General features: G+C 36.7%; 1 protein-coding gene across 2 annotated transcripts in view; it reads left to right on the forward strand.

The window, feature by feature from the left end:
* The window catches only part of pex5la (peroxisomal biogenesis factor 5-like a), a 145,587-nt gene that overhangs the window by 98,753 nt on the left and 21,763 nt on the right, over positions 1-25,071 (forward strand). For both annotated transcript variants that reach the window (XM_056459878.1, XM_056459879.1), the window contains 4 exons: positions 2,157-2,252; positions 19,230-19,346; positions 19,511-19,654; positions 23,604-23,674. In XM_056459878.1, the coding sequence (XP_056315853.1) occupies positions 2,157-2,252; positions 19,230-19,346; positions 19,511-19,654; positions 23,604-23,674 (428 nt within the window). The remainder of the gene's footprint in view (positions 1-2,156; positions 2,253-19,229; positions 19,347-19,510; positions 19,655-23,603; positions 23,675-25,071) is intronic.

Genomic DNA, 25,071 nt, shown 5'->3' on the forward strand with positions numbered 1-25,071 from the left:
GAACATAGTCCCAAGGACGTTACTGGAGACCGCAAAATACGTCCCGGGTGGTACGTATTTTTGCAGTTTTTGTTTTCGCGAATCCGCGAGAGGCTGCTGTGCGCGCTTTCTCCTGCGCCATCTTCGTGTATACCCGCTAGAGGCCGCTGTCGAACGACCTTCTGCCTGCCTGGATGACAGAATGATTGACCGTGCGACCGGCCAATCGGCTGACCCACCCTCCTCCTTCCCTAAACCCAACCAACGACGATTCACAAAAGCCGTCCAGAAAAAGAAAAGTCCTCGTCTAATTTTTACCAAGTTTTCGGATTTTGACTACATTCTCACCCTGTGATGAACTGGTTCACTTTATTTTTTGGATTTTGTTTTCTTACCTGATTTCTGGAACCGCTCTTCCCCGGACTCGAACCCGGTCGTCGTCGTGGTCAGCCCCTTTCTGCGCCTCAAGTCCGCCAAAGTACACGAAGAGCTAACCGGACAAACTGGTTGCAGCGGGAAAGCCCTCCACACGGAGGCGAGCGGCCGGCTGCCAAGCGCCGAAAGAAACGGCGTCACACCGCCCCGCAGCGTTCGCTTAAAAAAATGAAATGCAGCCGGACGTCTCCAGAAATGTCCACAGGACTACGTTTTCAGAATGAACCTGGGTTGGTTTTATCATGTATTTAATTTGTTTAAAGAAACCCTTCACTTTTGGAAATAGTCTGATTTTATAAGTCCCCAGCTTGGTAAGGTAAACGGGCTCTGTAATATCATTGTCCCTGCTTCAGCCATAATCCCACATCAAAATCCTTTGATTATTATGCCAGAATGAAAGGATGAAAATGAGACCTAGAAAATAGCAACTTTTCATTTTCTGTTGGTCTTAGTAGCTACATGATGTAACTACAGATAAGTCAAGCTTTCAATAGTAAAATGATAAAATCTGTTGGAATATTTTGAGTGAGATACTAATAATCTAATTAGATTCAGTGATCTATGCTAAGGGCAACGCATGTTTTGCATGTTTTGCATGTTCTCCCTGCGTTCGCGTGGGTTTCTTCCGGGTGCTCCGGTTTCCCCCACAGTCCAAAGAGATGCAGTACAGGTGAATTGGGTAAGCTAAATTGGCCATAGTGTATGAGTATGAATGAGTGTGTGTGAATGTTTTCCAGAGATGGGTTGTGGCTGGAAGGGCATCCGCTGCGTAAAACAAATGCTGGATAAGTTGACGGTTCATTCCGCTGTGGCGACCCCAGATTAATAAAGGGACTAAGCCAACAAGAAAATAAATGAATTAATGGATTTATGCTAAGCTCAGCTAAGCTAAGCTAAAAATGCTCCCGTCAGACCCAAAGATTGGCTGTATGGATTAAAAAGCTGTTAACTGTTTAACTCTAGAGGACTTGTAAAACGAGCCTGGTTTAAAAAAATGTGGAGGGTTCTTTAACAGTTTTAATGGATTGCTAGTCCTTGCAGTAACCTAGTTAACAAAATATAACACAGTGTTTTAATGTTGTTGTTAAGCTATCGGCAGAAGTAAACAGAAGGCTCCTGTTGTTTATGCCCATATGTCACCCTCTAAATTTGAAACATCTCCATATGAAGCATTTATGACTCTGAAAAAATAAAACCCTTGAGGTCTTACTCCTGTATTTTATTTTGCAGTAAGCTTGATTTCTGTTGCTGTGTGGTTAACAAACACACACACATACACACATAGCAGTGTAGTGGAAATGAATGGCTTTGTCGCATGTCAAGCATGTCTTCAGGTGTACAGTGTTGAAAATGGTGTGTATTTGATGATTCCTGCTGAGCAAAGGTCTCCTGCCATGCTATTTTCAGATTTGCATACTGAGAAAAATGTGTGAGGGCAGCGCGCTGTGCATGACAAGCCAGTCCAGAGCCATTATGTGTGTGAGAACATTAAGTGTGGACAGCAGGACCTCAAAAGGGAGTGAATGTGAGAAAGAGAGAGAGAGAGAGAGAGAGAGAGAGAGAGAGAGAGAGAGAGAGAGAGAGAAAGAAACTAAGAAGATCTTGTGCTGTAATGATGACATTTCTCCTTGCCTCTGGCATAATGGGTTGGCAAGGGCAGGGCCTTTTCTCCTGTCAGAGTGACTGAGAGATAGCTGGACATGTTCTCTCTGACTGCTACTCTGTTTGCGTGTGTTTGACAGGGCCGATTGAGCAAAGAGCAGAGGTGGGGCAGCACACTGCTGTCCAGAAACCAGTCTCTGGAGGAAGAGTTTGAGAGAGCGAAGGCAGCAGTGGAGGTAAGCGAAGTGTCTTGTATGTATATTGACAACCATCAAAAACAGTCCCTCACAATCAGTGTTGGATAAAGTGCAAAAAATGAAAAGCATATGGATAGCCCAATAAAATATCACTCCTCCACTAACTTTGAAGTTCTTACTGTAAACATTAAAAGTACTTAGTCACTTCTTTCAAAGCAAATTTAATTTACAAACAATTGACAGTTGTGACCAACAACAAATGTGATTTTAGTCCCAAATGACTTGAAATTTAAATGAAGATATTTTGTGAAATGTCTCTGAAAAAAACTATGAAGAGAAAAACCTAGTATAAGTTTGAACACTCCATCATAGTTACAGATTTTGACATCATGTTTTATTTGCAACACAGGCTCAATCTGAAAACATAGCCCTACATATATACGTCTCTGGAAATCACAAACTATGTAGCCAGAGCTATGTATGGCTGCATTTAATCTTTAAAATGAACCTTTACGGTACGATATGATGCCGTTCCTGTTCGCGCTTACCAGCTGTTGCTGCCTGCTTACCTGCATGTGGACGGCTTTTCCGCTGTTGCCAGTTTGTGCGGTGGCTCGACATGTACGTCGGCGGACTTGAGATGCAGAGCAAAGTTGACTGTGGCGACCGGGTTCGAGTTTGGTGAAGAACGGTTCCAGAAAGCAGACAAAACAAAAGTCAAAAAATGAAATAAACAAGAAAATAACAGGATGAGAATGTGGTAAAATCTGAAAGTGTGGTAAAAAATTTTCTTTTTCTGAATTGCTTTTTAAAAACTCTGCGGTTGGGTTTAGGGAAGGGGGTGGTGGGTTAATCGGTACTTTTTAAAATACTATTAGTTGGGTGTAGGAAAGGGGGAGGGTGGGGTTAGTTGATCAGTTAGTCAGTTGACAGCAGTCTCTGGTGGACTTATGTGAGAACAGCAGGCACGAATGGCACTCACGAGAGAAATTTGAGATCTGAAAAAGTGTACACAGCGGCCTCTGTTGGATTCGCGAAAACAAAACCTGAAAAAAAAAAAACGTAGCTCCTGAGACATTGCTCTCTCAAGAAATGTATTTAGGGGAACGTAATCGGAATGAGCCTGGGTTGCTTACTTTTGTTTGTTTAGATGTGTTGCATGTTGATTGCATGTGTTAGATGTGTTATATTTTTATCTGAACTCAAATAGATTACATTTTAATTTCAGCATTTTAGCTTGTTTGGTGTGTAACAAGGTTTACACCTCAGTTTTCACAATTATTCAAATGAACTACCCAAACAGACCAGTTGTATAGTAATTGAAACAAAAGTGCCAAATGTAAACTTTCATGGATTTATTTATTTATTTATTTTTAAATACCGTTATGGAGAGAAATTGTTTTACTGTTGAAAAAAAAAATCGTCTTGAACTAACATGAAGGTGTGCCGTCTGCTGCTGCTAAAATATAAATAAATAAATAAAAATTAATAAGACCTCGCCTTTGGAGCTTTGGAGGAGTTGGAAACCACCTGCTGTCACAAGTACAATGTGATGCTAATTAGCCTTACTCAATAATTGATTGATTATAATGTCATCGCCATCACTCAGGGAATAAGTTGGACCATATAATAACTTTCCATTGCTCAATGAGAGGAAGAAATAGGCCAGTCGTGCAGCATCAGGTGGCAGAGGAGAGGGTATTGTGCTTACAGAAACTAGATATGGGCTGATTCAGCTGGAGACCCTGCTATCCAACATCAGTTCTTCTGCTTCAGTGATCACAACCGCTGATGCATTGGAAGAAATTACTCTATGGCCTGTCACTCAGGAAAAAATAAATGGTGAAAAAACAAATAGTAATATTTTGGTTTTAATATTTTCAGTAGTACTGCTTAGATAAAAGTGTTGCTGTTTATATTAGACTGACAATAATACATTATTCTATTCTATTCTATTCTAATATAATCTATTCTATTATACATTTATTCATTTTCTATTTGGCTAAGTCACTTTATTAATCTGGGGTCACCACAGTGGAATGAACCGCCAACTTATCCAGCATATGTTTTACACAGCAGATGCCCTTCCAGTTGCAACTCATCACTGGGAAACATCCATACACACTCATTCACACACACACACACACTACGGACAATTTAGCTTATTCAATTCACCCAGAGGAAACCCATGCAATCACGGGGAGAACATACAAACTCCACACAGAGATGCCAACTGACCCCGCACGGGGTCGAACCAGAAACCTTCTCGCTGTGAGGTGGTCGTGCTATCCACTGCGCCACTGTGACGCCATATATTATATTATTCATTCATTCATTTTCCTTTCAGCTTAGTCCCTTTATTAACCTGGGGTCGCCACTGCGGAATGAACTGCCAACTTATCCAGCATATGTTTTTTACGCAGCGGATGCCCTTCCAGCTGCAACCCATCGCTAGGAAACACACTTACACTTCATTCGCACAAATACACTAAGGCCAATTTAGCTTACCCAATTCACCTGTACCGCATGTCTTTGGACTTGTTGGGAAAACCAGAGCACCCGGAGCAAACCCCCGCCAACACGGGGAGAACGTGCAAACTCCACACAGAAATGCCAACTGACCAAGCCAGGTGAATTGGGTAGGCTAAAGTCCCAGAAATCGGTGTGAATGATTATATTATATTATATTATATTATATTATATTATATTATGTTATATTATATTATATTATATTATATTATATTATATTATATTATATTATATTATATTATATTATATTATATTATATTATATTATATTATATTAACCATTGGATGTATTATCACATTGTTGAAGCATTAATACAAACATGTAAAAAAAAAAAAGCAACAAAAGCAAAAACTACAAATATATAAAAGATGTTTTAGTCTATTTTTTGCAATTCTGAATGCACAAAAATTAAACAAAACGAAGTAATATCTTCCACACTTCTAAGACACTGGAAATGGTCTATTACCTGACCTTCTGTTGGAGAAAAGTAAAAAACTAAACCTAAAACTTAAAAAAAAGGATTATTGAGACTGTTATAAAATTATTTGACACTACAGAAGTAGAATTATAGTATACAGTATATTTTTCCATATTTTTTAATGAGACATTTTAATTAAAATTCCAACACATGTTCATTCTGAAAATGTAGCCCTATATACATTTCTGGAGATTGCGAATTATGTAGCCAGAGGTACGTATTTATTAATTTATTCGCTAACAGCTGAAAGCTCACCTCTGTATGGCCAGCTTTCCCGCTGTTGCCAGTTTGTCCAGTTAGCTCGCCATGTACGTCGGTGGACTTCAGACGCAGAGAAAAGTTGACCACAATGATGGGGTTTGAGTCCAACAAAGAATGGTTCCAGAAAGCAGGTAAGACAAAAACAAAAGCCAAAATAAACAAGTAAATAACAGGGTGAGAATGTGGTAAAATCTGACAATCAGGCGAGGGCTTTATTTTTCTGGATTGCTTTTGAAACTGTCAGTTCGGTTTAGGAAAGTGGCTGGGCAGGTCAAACGTTTTGTTTTTTTTAAACACTATTGATTCGGTTTTGGGTGGGTCAGTTGATTGGTCAGTCAGTCAGTCATTCAGTCAGTCAGTCTGTCAATAGTAACCTCTGAGAACAGCAGGCGCGAATGGCACTTGAGAGAGATCTGAGATCTGAAAAGCGTACACAGCGGACTCTGGTGGATTCGCAAAAACAAAAACTGCTAAAAATTTACCTCCTGGGATGTATTTGGTGCTCTCTGGAAATAAATAGCAGTACATTTTCAGAATGAGCCTGGGTTGACAAATTCAGTTTTTCACAACAAAACAAGTGAATAATAATCATGAAAATCAATGACAATCATGTTTATGATACATTTATTACAAGTCATGTTGTCATGACAAAGACATGTGATAATGTATTTGTTCATGTAAAGTTGTCATACTAAATGCATCTCAAATTATGCCATCTTTACATTTATAAGGACAACTGAGTGAATGACATTTAATGACAGTTGTCATAACATGCATAAAAACTCATATGTCAAATGTCATGATTATAAAGTCTTCATTACAGTCTTATGCACACCACTTTCAAGTAAAAATTACCATTTATATTTTATTTGTATTTTATTTGTCTTTCGCACAAAGAAATAGTAACCAAAACATGAATAAAATATTTCCTCTCAGTGTGATAAGACTACTTAGTACAGTGTTACAAGTCCTTACTGCTTAATAGTTGATGTTCTGATGAGTGTCTGCTATTGCATTACATGTGTTGCAGAGGTAGAGTGCTAAGGGCAAAAACATGGACATCTGTAAGAACAGATGAATAATGGAGGAGAACGAGGAAGGGCACATCTAAAAGTGAAAGCAGTGCATTTATACAACGAATCATGCAATGGAGAAATTATATTGTGGAGAAAATCATTGGTTAGCCTTCAAGACAGTGTCTATATATCTGTAAGATGATGTTCAGTTTGTAGAGGGTTGCGAGGGCTTAAAGTAGTGATTCTTAGGGCTCCAATGGGAACAAATGGAGGGTTGATCGATTGCAACATCCTTGAGTTTCGATCATTACGAGAACACACTGAGAGCTGTCCTTCTGCCTCCAACCCCCCTATAAGTACCCGCATATATTTAATATGATTATTAGCTGAGCGGAGTCCTGAATTATCTAGAAAGATACTCTCTGGGACATTGAGGCCAGTTTCCAATCATCTCATTTGTTGATGCTCTGAATGAAGAAATATCTTGGAGCCTGAAAATAAATTGAAATGAGGAAGAGTCAGGCCGGGCTGCTTACTGAGCGGTGAATAAAGATGCGAGATAGATGGGAAATGCATTTTACGCCCCGCAGTCTTAGGGGAGGACGCTGGGATGCAGGAAACAGAATACAACTGAAATTATGCTGCTCTATTTAGAAACAGGCAGACAGTGAGAGGTAAACGGAGGCTTGCTGGCTGACTCTCTGCTGGTCAGGGCCAAATATAACACAAAGGTGTGTTAAATGTAAGAATTTATGCTGAAAATAACAGTGCATTTCTGGATTCATGAATATAAAGGCGTATGAATACAATGTGCCTCCAAGAAACCCTTTTGGGCTGCTGAGAATTGGCATTTTAGAACAATAATAGGATTCATTTCACTGTGACAAAAAAAATTTCTAAACTTTTTTCTGTAGCACTTGTCCAGTGCTTAAATATCTCTTATTATCCTTTCCAGAAGATGGAGAAGATGTTTCAGCTGATGCAAAATGACAGGGATCGGTTTTAACAGCAGGACTTGACAGCTTGTCAATTTGGATTTTTATATGCTCAACAAACCAAACTCTTAGACCCCCCCCCCCAAAAAAATGTGTTTCTGAAAGAAGGAAGGAAATTACAGCTGCATGAGAATACACTCATCTAGTGTTAGGATTATTTCTGGTTGCATTTTACAATAAGGTTGCAATATTTAATGCATTGCTTGGTAACACTAGTTGCTCTGTGAGTTAACAAGAACCAACAATGAACAACTTTATTTTCATTAACTAAGGTAAACGAAGATGAATGAATACTATAATAAATGTATTGTTTGTGTTGTTTTCACATTAGTAAACATTAACAAATGGAAGTGAAAAAAGTTAACATTCTTAATATAATTTTTAGCTTTTACTTATACATTGTTAATATCAAAGGTTGCTTTTGTATATATTATTAAATGGGTTGAACAAGCAAAGAAAATTTGTATTTTTGAATTTTAAACTAGCAATAACACAGATAAATGCAACATTCTGAAAACGTAGCCCTATATACATTTCTGGAGATCGTGAATTATGTAGCCAGAAGTACGTATGGCTGCATTTCCTTTTTTAACGAATGCTACGGGGCGGTGTGACGTCGTTCACTTTCACACTTACCAGCTGACCACTTACCTCTGTATGGATGGCTTTCCAGCTGTTACCAGTTTGTCCAGTTAGCTCACCATGTACGTCGGTGGACTTGAGATGCAGAGAGGAGTTGATCATGACAATGGGGTTTGAGTCTGGTGAGGAACAGTTCAAGTGGGTAAGACATAAACAAAGCCAAAATATAAAATAAACAAGTAAAATAACAGAGCAAGAATGTGGCAAAAATCAGACGAAGGCTTTTATTTTTCTGAATTGCTTTTTAAATTTGTCAGTTGGGTTTAAGGAAGTGGGTGGGTGGGTCAATCTGTGCTTTTTAAAATATTATTGGTTGGGTTTAGGAAAAGAGTGGGGTGGGTCAGTCGATCGGTTAGTCAGTCAGTCATTCAGTCAGTCAAACAGTCAATTGACAGCAACCTCTGGTGGATTTACGAGAGAACAGCAGGTGCGAAAAAGCGTACACAGTGGCCTCTGGTGGATTCGCAAAAACTGCAAAAAAAGTAGCTCCTGGGACGTATTTGACGGCCTCCAGAATTGTATATAGAGGTACATTTTCAGAATGAGCCTGGGTTGGATAAATACTGTAAAATGTATTGCATGTTGACAGGGCCAGAAAAAAATCTGTGGACATTTTTCCTATTTCTGTGCAGAATTTTGTAAAATAATAATAATAATAATAATAATAATAATAATAATAATAATAATAATAATAATAATAATAAGTAAATAAAATAAATAAAAATTAAATAAATAGATTTGTGGAATTTTTAATAAATAAATTTAGATTTATAAATATTAAATTTATTTATTTGAAATCAGAATGATTTCAGGAGTACAGTAACTAAAAACTTAAACATGAAATAAAAAATAACTTTTAAACTTTTAAGGTTTACAATGAAAATCTAATCAGATCAGCATAGTAAGTTTCTCATATAATATATCTAAAACTGAAAATATTACTTTACAAACCGTATTGTAAAAAAATCATAAATACATTTGCATATTAGGCAATAATATTCCTGAAATTAATATAAAAATAAATATATTAATAAATATGTTTTTTACACACACTTAAGTAAATAAATAGACTCAATTATGCACTAAAATCAATGAAAATTTGGGTAAAATCTTAATCAAATTTAATATCATTGGTTGATACTAGTTAATGCATTTACCAACTAATAGAGTCATTTTGTAAATGTATTTGTAAGAGTTAAAAATGTCATTAAGAACTGTTAAGGATATTAATACTGAGGGTATGAAAATAATAAGTAATATGGATTAGAGGATGTTTAAATTAATTCCCTGAATATTTTGTTGGTTTTATATATATACAAAAAACTCTACAGGAAGTTCTTTTTCAGAAGTTAGTATAAAAGCTGCATGGGAATTAGTATGACTTGTACTGTATATCTGACTGTCACACCCAAGCCTTTTAATTGTTTGTCACGACTGTCTTTGTGGTTTTGTAATTCTAATCATGAGCTGACCCTTGGTCTCATTAGTTTGTAGTAATGAGATGAATATATTCACATGCTCCTCTTTTAAAGAGTTAGCAGCTGAGAGGGGTTCAGATCATTCTTTCACATCCACCACTTTGACTTTATTCTATTAATAAAGTGATTTTTCCATTTTAACCTGTGAGATTCATTCCTAAAAACAGCAATACAATGATAAAAATAATTAGCTTGAAATTATTTATGCTTTTTAAAAGTTTTTAAATTGTTTTGAAGGTCAACAAAATGTTTAAATTCATTCGTGGTAAAAAAAAAAAAAAAAAAAAAAAAACCACTTTAATTTTCTCAATAATTATTTTTCAGCATCAGATCTTTCCTCACCATGTCTGGTCTGATTCACTCAAGGATCTAGTTTCTCTCTAAACTTTTTGTGATAACCTATTCTGTTTATTTATTTATCAGATGACCCAGTCTTTGATGGTGGACAGTTTTACCCTACTTTAATTAGTGCTTGAGTTCTCATTCTTTTAATTGTACCTTCAAGGTGCCTAAAACAGAATACATGAGGTAAACTTCTTTTTCACAACTTCAGTTTTCGCAGTTTTTTGATTAATGTTTACAGGCAGCCAATGAAGTTCATTATGCATGGAGTTCATTATGCAAATTTGTTACAAACCAGCATAGATCTGTGCAGGGTGCACTGTTCACAATCGAGGCAAAGTCAGACACTACCTTCCATTCATAAAATCCCTGCAAACTTCAAACAAAGTTTTTTTTCATTCTTCATTTCAGATCAAAAGGAAGATTGAACACTTCAGCAGTGGAGTAGGTTAGGTTGTAAATGTGTCATACTGCTTGCATGTACCCCTAAACGCAATGATGGCAGCTGAGAGAGAAAAAAAACTGTTTTATTAAAAGCCTGCTCCTACCTTGGTCATGTCACATCTTTATTTATTTATTTTATTTAATTTTTTTATGCCACGGACAAGCACCAAATAGCCCCATCAGTGTGGGCAAACTTCTAGAAAATATGTGAAGCAATGAGGTGGGCTTCTCATCTGCTGAGTGACCCCCTCTGTGTCTTTAAAATCTCTCCGCAAGTGATCATACAGGTGAAGATAAATCTGTACCAGCGCTGCTACTTGACTCTCTAGTCTATTCATGTGTTGTTTTAGCAGGAGATAAAATTGCAACACAGTCACTGGTTGCATATTCATCACAGACCAATGGTAGCTCAAAGGGCCAAAACAAACTTCCCACAAAAGTTTGCTTTGGTGAGCTGTTCTGATCTGCCAAAACAATCTAAAAAAACTCATTTATTTTTGTCTAAATTACATAATTCCAGCTCATTCTTCGATTGTGTTTGAAGTATAGCAGGGTCTTATAGGCTCATTGATTTATACATTTTGGTGGTTAAAAAGTGACCAAAATGGTTCAAATGGTCCAGGCCAAGTATAAATATGGGATGAGTTGGGAATGAGGATTTGTTATTCCAAACACTAATTTGAATTATTAAAAAAATAGTTCTGAGTTGTCTAAAACGCAGCAATAGACTGGGATTACTGACCATTTTTATTCTGGCACATGAGAATCTTCTATTTCTGGCATATGAGAATCTTTTCTTTTTATTTTAGGGGACAATAAATTGTTTTGTTGTGTACTTTTGTCCTTGAAACTTTACAGAATTTTTAATTCACAAGCAGCTTACCAATACATACAAAGAAATGTTCAAAACAACATAATAAGGCACACATCTGACTTTAGATTAAGTGGCCTTAACTGATATGTACTTACACTTAAATTAATCATTTGTTGCAGTGTTCTTATTGTGTAAATACCTGTTTTTTACATTATACTTATGATTGATTAATTACTGGCATGTAATTATTCTGATGACGTCCCTTACATCTTAACCCACCCTTAAACCTATACCACCAAACCTGTCTCTTGTCTTACCTGTATTCCACCTTATGAGCACCAGAAGTGTTCTGCAATACATTATAAACACAGTACGTACATTGTATTTTTAAGGCAAGTACATAGTAGTTAAGGCCACTTATATGTATAGAGGAACCCATTTTTCCCTTATAATTGTCCCCATTTTGCATATAATGAAAACATATCTTGTTTTAAGGATGTTTACACAAATTTCTAATTGAGAATCAATTAAGAACTATGCTTCTTCCATTGTGTCAGTTGCGTTTAGCTTTCTGGCTTTTGTGTACCGTCCAAACAGAAATAAAGGTCTCAGACTTATGAACCAAAGGGCACTCTATTTCAGAAACAAAGCCCAATTAGACGAGAGTATCTCAACCCAGTGGAACAGCATGGTCTTGATCATGTGTCTCTTGTTTGGGAATGAGGAGGACTGAGCACTGACCCCCTCTGGAGCCCTTGGTGTCCCCGTTAAGGCTTCTGCCATGGCCTGCTGAGCTCCTGACAACATCTTAGACATTTTTTTGCGCTTATAGAGCTGTGTCTCACAATCTCTCAAGGGACGAACAATGCAGTGGAGGTAAAAGAAGTCTAAAGGAAAGATGCCAGTGTTGAATGACAGATAATGTCACAGGGGTGTTCAGCAATGCTTTTTCTGCGCCCCTTACACAGTAACAGCTTCAGGGGATGTCATAACACAGCTCTCGTTATTCTTCATGGATCTTTTCCAGTGTTTCTGACACATATTTCAATGTAGCAGATATTTTTAGAAATAGTCCAGGTGCTTCGCACTAAATGGGTGACCAGTTTTAAAGGAATAGTTCACCCACAAAAAAATAAGTAAATAAAGTTTTTTTTTCTGCGCTACACAAAAAAGAACAATAATTTTTAACTAGTTTGCTCTTTTTCTTGCAATTACATTGAATGGTAAATGAAGCTTTCAAAGAGGCTTAGTAAAGGAGTCATTTGGGTCTTGTGAACCAGATCAACTAATACATTACATAACACTACAACTTCTAAGGTGGTAATTTTGACTATTTTTAAATTTTGTAATAACTTTGTTAAAACAGAACCCATATAACTTCAGTACCCTGACTTTTCCTAAAGGGACAGTTCACCAAAAAAAAAAATAAATAAACTTACCTCATCATTTACACTACCTGACAAAAGTCTAGTCGCCTATCCAAGTTTTAGGAACAACAAATAATAACTTGACTTCTAGTTAATCATTTGGTATCAGAAGTGAATTATAGGAAAGGCAAAGGCCTCTAGATTATGCTTATTTGACCAAAATAAAATATGATCATGCCTTGATTTTTAATTGTTTAGTTAGGACAGTAAGGTCTGACTTTTTGACTTAACAGAAATAATGTACAGTACAGAATATAAAGTCATGGTGCAGTGAAAAAAGAGTTAATATTGTGTATGACTCCCATGAGCTTGGAGGACTGCATCCATACATCTCTGCAATGACTCAAATAGCAAAAGTCATCTGGAATGGCAAAAAAACATTCTTGCAGGACTCCTAGAGTTTATCAAGATTCTTTGGATTCATCTTCGTGCCTCCTCCTTCATCTTACCCCAGACATGCTCAATAATTTTCATGTCTGGTGATTGAGCTGGCCAATTCTGGAGCCCCTTGACCTTCAATGCTTTCAGGAACTTTGATGTGGAGGCTGAAGTATGAGAAGGAGCTCTATCCTGCTGAAGAATTTGCCCTCTCCTGTGATTGGTAATGTAATGAGCAGCACAAATGTCTTGATACCTCAGGCTGTTGATGTTACCATCCACTCTGCAAATCTCTCGTACACCCCCATACTGAATGTTACCCCAAACCATGATTTCCTTTACCAAACTTGACTGATTTCTAAGAGAATCTTGGGTCCATGTGGGTTCCAATTGATCATCTGAAGTATTTGTGATGATTGGGATGCAGTTCAACAGATGATTCATCGGAAAAATCTACCTTCTGCCACTTTTCCAAATGATCAACTAGATAAGTTATTATTTGTTGCTTTTACTACTATCGACAACAGGACTTTTGTCAGGAAGTATACTTTTCCCTCATAAGGTTTTAAATATTTATGAGTTTCTTTCTTCTGTTGAACACAAAAGAATATATTTTGAAGAACACTGGTTGTTGGCACCTATCGACTTCCATTATAGGAAAAAAAAATACTTTTAATTATGTTTATTTTGTGTTAATTAATTTTTAATTTTAATTTTTTAAATTTACTGTGCTATTTATGATTTTTATATACCTTTTTATTTGAGTTTTAGTTGGTCTACTTGATATTTTTAATATCAGAGAAGGCATGCCATTCCAGAGCAGAAGCACATTCACAGATTTTGAAAAAAGATTACTAAAACAATTAACTTTTACTGATTAACCTTATAATACTAATTCCCACTATTAACTACTGGCCGGCTGGGCTAGTTGGCATTTCTGTGTGGAGTTTGCATGTTCTCCTCATGTGGGTTTCCTTTAGGTGCTCCGGTTTCCCCCACAGTCCAAAGACATGTGCTATAGGTGAGTTAGGTAAACAAACTTGGCAGTAGTGTATGAGTGTGTGTGTGAATGTGAGAGTTTATGGGTGTTTTCCAGTACTGGGTTGTGGCTGAAAGGACATCCGCTGCGGAAAACATATGCTGGAATAGTTAGTGGTTCATTCCACTGTGGTGACCTCTGATAAATAAGGGACTAAGCCGAAGGAAAATGAATGAATGAATGAACGACTGGCTTATTACCTGACTATTAATAAGATACTGAGTGTTTTTATTTATAAAGTTCAATCTTATTCTACATCCCTAATCCCATCTACCTACTGTAATACCTAAACACAACTACTGACTAAAATATCAATCTGAGTAAATTAGGCACAAAAAGACAACCACAATAGCAAGTTACTAGAAAGCATTCATATAATTTATAAATACACTGCTGAAAATTATACCACTGTAGATCAGGAAATTATCTCGGATGTGAGCTGTGAAGGGTGTCCTTAACAAAGTGCTCTGGCTCTCAAAAAGTTCAGTCAAGCAGTGTTTCACCGTATGGGAGATAATGAGTCTTCAACTTTGACCTTTGACTAGTTGGTCTCTCGGTCTCTCGGTCTCTCTCTCTCTCTCTCTCTCTCTCTCTCTCTCTCTCTCTCTCTCTCTCTCTCTCTCTCTCTCTCTCTCTCTCTCTCTCTCTCTCTCTCTCTCTCTCTCTCTCTCTCTCTCTCTCTCTCTCTCTCTCTCTCTCTCTCTCTCTCTCTCTCTCTGTATGTTGAACTGCTGGGGGAAAGAGAGGGAGGCTCATCCAATTACTGTAATTGGCCACTTAGTGAAGCTGTTGCCCATCATAAAACACGGAGGGCCATTTATCTCCTCAACAAAAGACGTGTCATTGAACAAAATAACATCTCATCAACTTTCAGTCACACAACATTCTTTGAAAACCCTCATCACAAATACAGTCTCAGAGGGAGTCATGCCATGAAGGCTTTTGAAAAGCAGATCTCGCTCTTACAGCAGAGTTTTCAACTGAATATGAGCCATAATGAAGGGACGCCAGGGACTTGTGACCTGAATCGATTGGTAGTTGACTTCAGTAAATGCTCCCTTCACTTCATATTTTATAAAACATGACAGTGATGTGTGAGATTTTCTGGCTTTTGTGTAAAAAAAAAATCATTAACGTTTAAAAATAATCTAATCAATCTACGTCAAATCAAAGTGTTTCAGTGCACTCGGTTGGATGACTAATGCAATGAGAAAGTAATTTTTGTTTGATTAATCAAAGCCCCAAATGAGATTTCCAAATGTCCTAGATGGCTGAGAGCCGAATGATTGCTTGCGTGGCTGTGTAAGTCTCCTCTTGCCATCAATATTCATGCGCAATGATTCATTATTCAGATTGCTGAGCACAGAGAGTTCAGAGGCATGTTGATACAGATTTGAGACATTCATAAGTGCTGCACACCTGCAGGGACTCCACTAAAGACTGAGATTTAGCCAGAACTTGATGCTGCTGAGGCCATGAAGTGCTCTTATGGACACAGTGGAAAGCAAAGCTATAAAAAACAACTTAAATAGGCAACAAGTTTGGTTGTTGGTTGCATAAATATTTAAGATTGCTAGTTAACCAGTGGTGAAAAGAGTACTGAAAAATCATACACAAGTAAAAGTACCATTACTTGTCCAAAAATGTAGTGCAGTAGAGTAAAAGTATCTGCTGTAAATGTTACTCTAAATATGAGTAAAAAGTAGCCCTTTTAAAAGTACTCAAGAGTAGTGAGTAGTGAGAATTACACTGTGAAAAGTTTACATGCAGTGTGTGCAACATGCAGGATGTGTAAACGTAACATTTTGTAGTGCATTTAGTGATCTTCCTATATTCGTTCCTTCCCTCCATTGTTTGCTTATTCTGTCCTTCATTCATTTGTTTGTTCGTTCCTTCCTTCATTCATTTCTTCCTTTGTTTATTCCTTTCTTCATTCGTTCGTTCATTCATTCGTTCGTTCCTTCTTTTGTTCCTTCCTTCATTTGGTCCTTTGTTCATTCATTCATTCGTTCTTTCCTTGCTTCAGTCTTTCCTTGAATGCTTCATTTTTTTGGTCCATCCTTTCTTCATTAGTTCGGTCCTTCCTTCCTTTGTTTGGTCCTTCCTTCCATTCCTTGTTCGGCCTTTCCTTAAGTTCTTCATTGTGATTTCAGTCGTCATACAGTCGACATCCTTCATTTTCTCATCAGTCTATAAACACGCAGACACGCAGTCTATAAACAGTCACTGGGTCATTCCGTGTAAAGATTTTGGACATCTTCTTGGACATTTTTATTGCTTCCAAAGGGTTTGCTGCATTTATAAAGCACCCATGTCTTGAGGTTGTTCAGTATGATGCCATTTACTTTCTATGTGTGATTTGATTGGACAGGAATCACAGGACTGATTTATCTACTTTAGCCAAACACCACTGACAAGAAAGAAAGTAGTGACTGCAGGTTGAAGGAAAATAGTGGAGTAAAAGTACCGATACTGCAATAAAAATGTACTGAGGGAAAGTAAAAGTACACATTTTAAAACTACTTATCAAATTACAATTCCTGAGAAAAAATACTCAATTACAATAATTGGAGTATTTGCAATTTGTTACTTTACACCACTGTAGCTAGCTTAAACATTCTGTACATATGAATTTGGTTTATTCGCATTCAGTACCTTTAACCATTTTGGACCGTGTGTCCATTTCAGTGTTGGTCACATCTCAGGTCTTTTTTTGTTGTTGTTAAATTTTTTGCTTTTGATGCATTTCACCTAATTTAAAGCCTGCTGTCTATGATCTAATAAGGCTCTACCTGTTGTAATCTGAAAAATATCAACTACGCTGAAGAGAAACATGGCAGCAATGTGTTCCAAACACAGAAGAAAGCATTTCCAATGGTTTTATTCACATTTATTGATGTTTGACAATATTAAATAGAATGTATAGAAAAAAAGGATTGCATTTACTAATTAAAGTTAAAATATTTATATTTTAGAATAAAATAATTTAAAATCATTTAAATATATATGTATGTTTATAATAAGTTTGTAATCGTCAGAAGAAACTTCCAAGTAACGATTTTGTATTATTTTATTTTCCATTTATTGTTGATATAATGTTTTTGCAGTGCAACTTTGATTTGACCTGATGTCAATTGAAATAAACAAAAAATCAATTAAAGAATGTTGACATTTTTATGATTTATTTTTTTTTTTTTTTGGTCTCATTTATGGAGGCCTTTTCCCAGTACTGAGTTGCGGCTGGAAGGGCATCTGTTACTTAAAATAGATGCCAGAGAAATTGGCGGTTCATTCCACTGTGGCAATCCTTAATAAATTATGGACTATGCCAAAGGAAAATAAATGAATGAATGAATGGATATGGAGGCCATAAGAATACAGAAATTTTACTTCTACATTTTTCTGCAACTAGGAACATTCATTCATTCATTTTCTTTTCAGCTTAATCCCTTTATTAATCTGGGATCGCCACAGCAGAATGAACCGCCAACTTATCCAAGATATGTTTTACGCAGCGGATGCCCTTCCAGCCGCAACCCATCTCTGGGAAACATCCATACACAGTCATTCACACTCATACACTATGGACAATTTAGCCTATCCAATTCACCTGTACCGCATGTCTGTGGGGGAAACCGGAGCACCCGGAGGAAACCCACACGAACGCAGAGTGAACATGCAAACTCCACACAGAAACACCAACTGACCCAGCTAAGGCTCGAACCAGCGACCTTCTTGCTGTGAGGCGACAGCACTACCTACTGCGCCACTGCGTCACTCAACTTGTAACATACAATGCTCGAAAAAATAAAGGGAACACTTAAACAACAATGTAACTCCAAGTCATTCACACTCTGTGAAATCAAACTGCCTACTTAGGAAGCAAGACTGATTGACAATCAATTCCACATGCTGTTGTGCAATTGGAATAGACAACAAGTAGAAATTATAGGCAATAAGCAAGACACCCCCAAGAAAGGAGTGGTTCTGCAGCTGGTGACCACAGACCATTTCTCAGTTATGCTTACTGGCTGATGATAAAAGCAGGTTCACACTAAGCACTAACAGATGTGACAGAGTCTGAAGATGTCATAGAGAGCATTCTGCTGCCTGCAACATCCTCCTGCATGACTGGTTTAACAGTGGGTCAGTAATGGTGTGGGATGGCAATTATTTGGAGGGCCACACAGCTCTCCATGTGCTTACCAGAGGTAGCCTCACTGCCATTAGGTACTGAGATGAGATCCTCAGGCCCCTTGTGAGACCATATGCCAGTGCGGTTAGCCCTGGCTTCCTCCTAATGCAAGACAATACTGAACCTCATGTGGCTCAGTGTGTCAGCAGTTCCTGCAAGACGAAGGCATTGATGCTATGAACTGGCCTGCCCATTCCCCAGACTTGAATCCAATTGAGCACATCTGGGACATCATATCTCACTCCATGCACCAACACCATGTTTAACTACAGACTGTCCAGGAGTTGGTGGATGCTTTTAGTCCAGGTCTGGGAGGAGATCCCTCAGGAAGGTCATACATAGAGGCCACACACACTACTGACTTGTTTTAATTTGTTTTAAGGACATCAAACATCAAAGTTGGATCAGCCTGTAGTGTGTTTTTTCCACTAAATAAATTTGATTTCCATTGATAATTTTGGTGTGATTTTGTTATCAGCACATTCAACTTTGTAAAGAACAAAATATTTAATAAGAATATTTCATTCATTCAGATCTAGGATGTGTTATTTTAGTGTTTCCTTGATTTTTTAAGCCGTGTATTGCGGTTGTCTGAAGAAGTTAATGATTCTGGAGGTTGAAAGGCAGTTTTGTGTGTACAATTGTTCAATTTAACAAATGATATTGTAATCTGCACATTTAAACAGTATGTTAACTGCTTCATTGTAACATCACCCAAAGTTTATTGTGATTTTCTTAAATCTTTTTTATCGAAAATTGCTGCTTATTTGATTTTGCAGAGTGGGTTTGTTTTGTTCAGTGGGTTTTAGGTTTCTCTCATTAGACTATATACTGACTATGTACACTGTTGCTCGGCTAACATCCACATTTGTGTTTAATTTAAGAGGTTGAGGTTTAACGTTACACTTAAGTCAAAATATCAAATATTGCTACAGTATGACTTTTATTTCTGACACTCTTTTCTCAAATCTCTTTCAGTCAGACACAGAGTTTTGGGATAAGATGCAGGCAGAATGGGAAGAACTTGCTCGCAGAAACTGGCTAACAGAAAATGAGCAGCCACAGATTCCCTCCAATGTGTCTCCTTACGAAAAGGTAAGAGAGAAACCATTCAAACGAATTATGCACAATATAAATGATAAGTCAATAGGGACTGAGCCATCCAATAATATTCAGAATAGTTAGATTGTGTTAAGCGAGTAAACTAGCTTGAATTAAAAATTTAAGCTGAAATAACCTTTTCACTATTTCCTTCTCAGGGATATTACTTTCACACAGATAACCCTTTCAAAGACTGGCCGAATGCGTTTGAGGAGGGATTGCGCAAGTCGAGAGAAGGAGAGCTGCCGAACGCTGTGCTTCTTCTGGAAGCTGCCGTGCTGCAGGACCCTCAAGATTCAGAGGTGAGCGAGCTGAGCGGCTTTAGAAAACAACAGTAAATCTGCAACTTCCATCAAATCAGCGTCTGCACAGCTTGAAAACAGAAAGCTACATGTTCTGCCAATCAGACCACCGTCACACCTTTCCTGCATACAGTGATAAGTGGTGGTTTGCTTGTTGCCCACATTGAACATTTTACAGATCTTGGCATGATTAGCCAAGGCAGGGGCTTTCTGTTCTCTCTTGTTTTCACTGAGAGCTCTGGATTAGACATCGTACATGACAGTGACTGATGGCGGACCATTAACACTCCAGTAAATGAGTATGGTAGCTTTTTTCAGATGATTTAATGATGTAATAGTTCAGTTACATCCCAGAGAGGATTATCCCTCTTCTCGTGGAATTATCTGACAACGAAATGATTGTGTCTCCAAAAAAGCTTAATGTCAAAAGATGATATTACAAAGCAAATAGCAGGGAGATTATGCGTCTGAAATATCATGAGTACACTACACTGGTTGAGTTAAAAGTGCAGAAGAATGAAAATCTGGATATACATATGCATAGCTGACTAATATATTCAGTTCAGTTTATGGAAATTATAATACATACTGTGAGCATACATACTGTGAGCCTCAAACATTTTACCTTCTTAAATGTTTATTTTGTTATTTTAATGTGTATATGTTGTTAAATGTATTGTGTACTTTTACAGTGAGTCGTTGTGTATGATTGTAATGTGTATGTGTGAGTGTCAGGCACTGACATGAGCTGCTTGAGCATCAGAGTAATAATAATAATAATAATAATAATAATAATAATAATAATAATAATAATAATAATAATAATAATAATAATAATACATTTTATGTATAATGCGCTTTTCTAATACCCAAAGTGCTTACAAAAAAGTAAAAACAACAAAGCACAGTAAAACAATAAAAAAAAATACAGTAAGAATAAAAGAGATATCACAAATTAAAAACAGTGAAGTTGATTTATAAACTAATTTCGAGAGGATCACATGCTTATGATTGACACGGCTGGCCCCGAGTCAAGCTAATGTACGAACCACCAATCAGGTGATTCCTAACTCAGTATAAATAACCAAGCATCTTACCTTTAGTCATCTTCGTCATGAAGAAAATCCCCCCTTCCACCCCCTCTCCTCCGCTTTTCCTCTATAGGGCAGCACGGCGGCCCAGTGGCTAGCACTGTGGCCTCACAGCAAGAATGGCTCTGGCTCGGGTCTCTACCCGGCCGGACAGCATTTCCATGTGGAGTTCATGTTCTCCCTGTGCTTGCGTGGGTTTTCCCCGGGTCCTGCGGTTTCCTCCCACAGTCCAAAAACATGAGACATAAGTGAATTGACTAAACCAAATCAGCACCATATTCAAATTCCTCAAGCAACACACCACCTTAGCAATCCGTAAGCAGCAGGAAGGGGGGGGGGGGGATTCTCGAGATCTACCTGTGCTCAAACTCCCCTCTCGCACTGCAAACGGGAGTGAGCCCCGGGCTCGAGGATCTCATGAGCTCAGGGCTCTCTCCCGGGACAGCATGCCAAACTAGCTTATTACCAATCATCAGCTAAGTGTGAACTCTTGAAAGATGAGTTTTAAGCAGCTTCTTAAAACAGTCCAAGGAACCAGCATTCCTAATGTTAGTGGAACGCCCTACCTCCTCATTAGATAGTAGAGCTCATTAATATTCATTAATATTATTTGACTCTTCCAAATATGGTCAAAGTTAAGTATATCATATTAGGGTCAGTTCCTACACTGTAAAAATATCTGTTAATCAACAGTTTCCGTATTGTGTATTTTCTGTTTAGTTATGGTTTTGAATTGCATTTTGGGACGTTGATCCCTGCTCTGTCGACTTTTAATGTTAAAAATTCAACTTTACAGTTTACCAAAGTGACTTTTATTGTCATTTTAAAACTTTGAAATAATATAGTGTATACTAAAAACAGAAAACGTGCTGGCAGTTTATTAGGTATTTGTACCGTAATATACAACATCAACCCAGACAATAACCCTTTCAGACCCGAGTTATGTTCCAAGTTTCTGTATAAGTATGTTTTCACAGTTCTTGAGGCTCCTGTAAATGAGACCAAATTATAATAATAAAAAATAAACACTCCTTAAGATATATATATATATATATATATATATATATATATATATATATATATATATATATATATATATATATATATATATATATATATATATATATATATATATATATATTCCCGAACATTATACCAATATAAAATACAAAAAACATGGATAATTGCTGGTATAATCTTGAAATTTATTTTCAAAATCACAAACATTAAAACATTTTTACTTTAATTTTGAAGTTTTTGTTTAGATTGCAACTTGTTTATAACAAACCTTATCTTCATCTTCCTCATCACTCCACATAATGTCCACATCTGAAATATTTCTATCAAGAACTTCAAGATCTGTATATTTTGCACATGAAATTGTTTCAGCAATGAATTAGTACATCGATATAGTTTTATATATTAAAAAGTTCTGTCAGCATCACTGAAGATTTAATTTCAATAACAGATCTTGAACCCATTGTCCATCCTAATGGACAGACATATTTGAAAAAATCCTGATCTAAAGCTTGCAATTCTACAAAAGATTTAAAACTTTTATTAGTAAGTGCATTCCCTTATTTTATATATAAAATCTATGAAATATTGGCAAACATATCAATAAATCTGAATTAAAAACATTGGAAATGTTGGCGCCAATAGCCTAGTGGTTAGTGTGTTGACAAATAGCACCCAGGTGCTCACAGCGACCTGAGTTCGATTCCTGGCTTGAGGTCCTTTGCTGCTCCTTCCCCTATCTCTGCTCCCAACACTTTCCTCTCTGTAAATCTCCACTGTTCTATCATATTGTATCAATGCATTCTAGGGCACCGTTAAGAGCTAAATTAACCATGTTGAGAAATTCTATTTATAAGGCCCATTAATACATTTTCCATTGTATTCGCAAACTGTAGCCTTGTCATGAAGGTTTTGAAATGCAGTTTCCTCCCACACAAAGTTAATAAGCCTATCCTCTAATAATTAGTCTTGCTCAGTGTTCATAACCCTACAAATGATTCATCTTAGAATAAATACTCAGTCTCACACAATGCAAGACGCTGCTTGTGGACAGGGAACAGTTGTGTGTAGCTATAGCTTGTGTATAGTTAGCACTATACTTTGTTATGTTAAAATGTGCAAATGAGATGTTATTTAGTAAATATTGAAGACCAGTTTATTTTTTCTTTTCTATTTATTTTGTATGTTTGTTTTTATGATAAAATTCTTCAGGCATTTCTTTTTAACACTTTGCAAATTCAGAAACATCCAGAAAATAATAATAATTTTATTCAAAACTAACTTTTATTCAAACTCCAATATTTCATTAATTTGTTAGTTAGCTTGTCTGTGAAATATACCTTATATCTTATGTACCCTGTATTGTAACTGAAATATTACACAGGCTGATAAAGTGCAACAAAATAAAAATAAAATTTAGTTACTTGACTTTAAAAAGTGACTTGATTTGACTATTAAGTTCATTTAACTTTTTTATGATAATGGACATCATAATTTATTTACTTTACAGTTTTAGGGCAACAGCGTTACTCACTTATTATGTAAAGTCAACTAATTTCAGTGTGCAGGGTCTCGCCTTAAACCAACATTCCAAACTTCAGATATTTGTGAAGAGTTTTAGGAGAGAAATAAGTACACCCAATGTGTCATCATCTCAAGAAATGGCAGCACGAGTTCATTGAGCTCCTCGCTGACATTGTGTTCTCTGTCTAAGCCACGGGCCTTTAAGAGTGAATCATTTCCCCCAGGTTAGCACTGGAGCTCCTGCACAATAGCAGCTCGTCACCGGAGTCAAGGTGATAACCCCAATGCTCATTGTTCAATACCTGTTTTCTTTTCAGGCTTGGCTGGTGCTGGGAACCACACAAGCAGAGAGTGAGAATGAGCAGGCAGCAATTGTCTCCCTCCAGAGGTAAAGAAGTATGCCCGCATGAATCATATGCAAATGATGTTTTTACATAGAGCCCAATCACTTATGAAGTCTGAGTGAACAAGTCTAACATCACATTGATAGTGTTGGTAACTTTTCAGACCCAGCAAGCATTTTTGCATGTGTTTAAAAGAGGTCTAATAGACATTTAAACATAGACATCTTAAACAAGGCTAAAACAAGACAAGACACAAACGACTGTTTGATGGCTAGTCTATTTTTTTTTTTTTTTATAATTTAGCCTGTTATTTGTCCAGACATCAGGTTTGGATGTCCATTAGACATTTTTAAACACACAAAGAATCACACAAAGAGAAGTTTTTTTCCAAAAACAGAAAAAATTTGTGTATTTTATTGATCATCAAAATTGTATATAATTAGTATTACAACTCTAAGATCAATCATAATCAATAATATATTGCAAACAGTATCAAGAGTAGTAATTCTTTTTGCTACAATATTTCAATCCTGTAAAGTTGAACAGAATTTAAAATGTATAATATATATATATATATATATATATATATATATATATATATATATATATTCTTTTTAATACACACGATTATGCCATTGAACTGTAGCAGTGCCAATATACAGCCATATCACACTGCCTCAAAAACCCTTTTGTATGAGGAACTACTTTCTTTTGCTTTTCATTCACTGATGTCAGAACAGCAGAAACCGTTACCAGTTCACCAACATTACTTTAGAGCTAATATTTAAATGCTTTTCTAGCTTAATGTCTAAAGTGATCACAAAACCGGTAATTTTTTTAATCACATTTAAGGATTATAAGGCTGAACGGCATGAAATGCCATCAGTCTACAGAGATTTCCCAGTATGTCTCTGTTGCAATGAGGATATCACAGAAACCCCGAAAATCAGCTGCGCAAACACTACCAGATTTTTTGGTATAAATACAGCACTACAAAATACAAAAGAGAGAGAGATTGACTTAAAATGTCATTTACCTGATTTCTAATGATTCATTCAGCTGTAGTTTGAAACTTACGTTGAGAAAACGCTGAGTTTTTCTCCACTAAGGACTTTTTATGCTGCCCATCTTGTAGCGGAGCGTCAACCATCACTTACTTTGGTCTGACAATGCAAATAATCCCGAATTATCAATATTTTTTAAAAGGCACTATCCGTATAAATAAACTGCATAGCTGCAATCTAAACAACTACATTCTCGACAAAAAAGCCTAAAAAGTACATTATGTTGTCCAACAGCAACAATATTTTTGCTGCTGAGTAATACAAAAGGGTGAAGGTTAAAGAGGCTTGATGAGTGCTGTTATTTGCAGAATATCAGATTCAATCAGATTCAAGAAACAGAACTGTTGTGTGTGTGTGTGTATATATATATATATATA

The sequence above is a fragment of the Danio aesculapii genome, chromosome 6, assembly GCF_903798145.1.
Source record: "Danio aesculapii chromosome 6, fDanAes4.1, whole genome shotgun sequence".
Taxonomy (NCBI): Eukaryota; Metazoa; Chordata; class Actinopteri; order Cypriniformes; family Danionidae; genus Danio; species Danio aesculapii.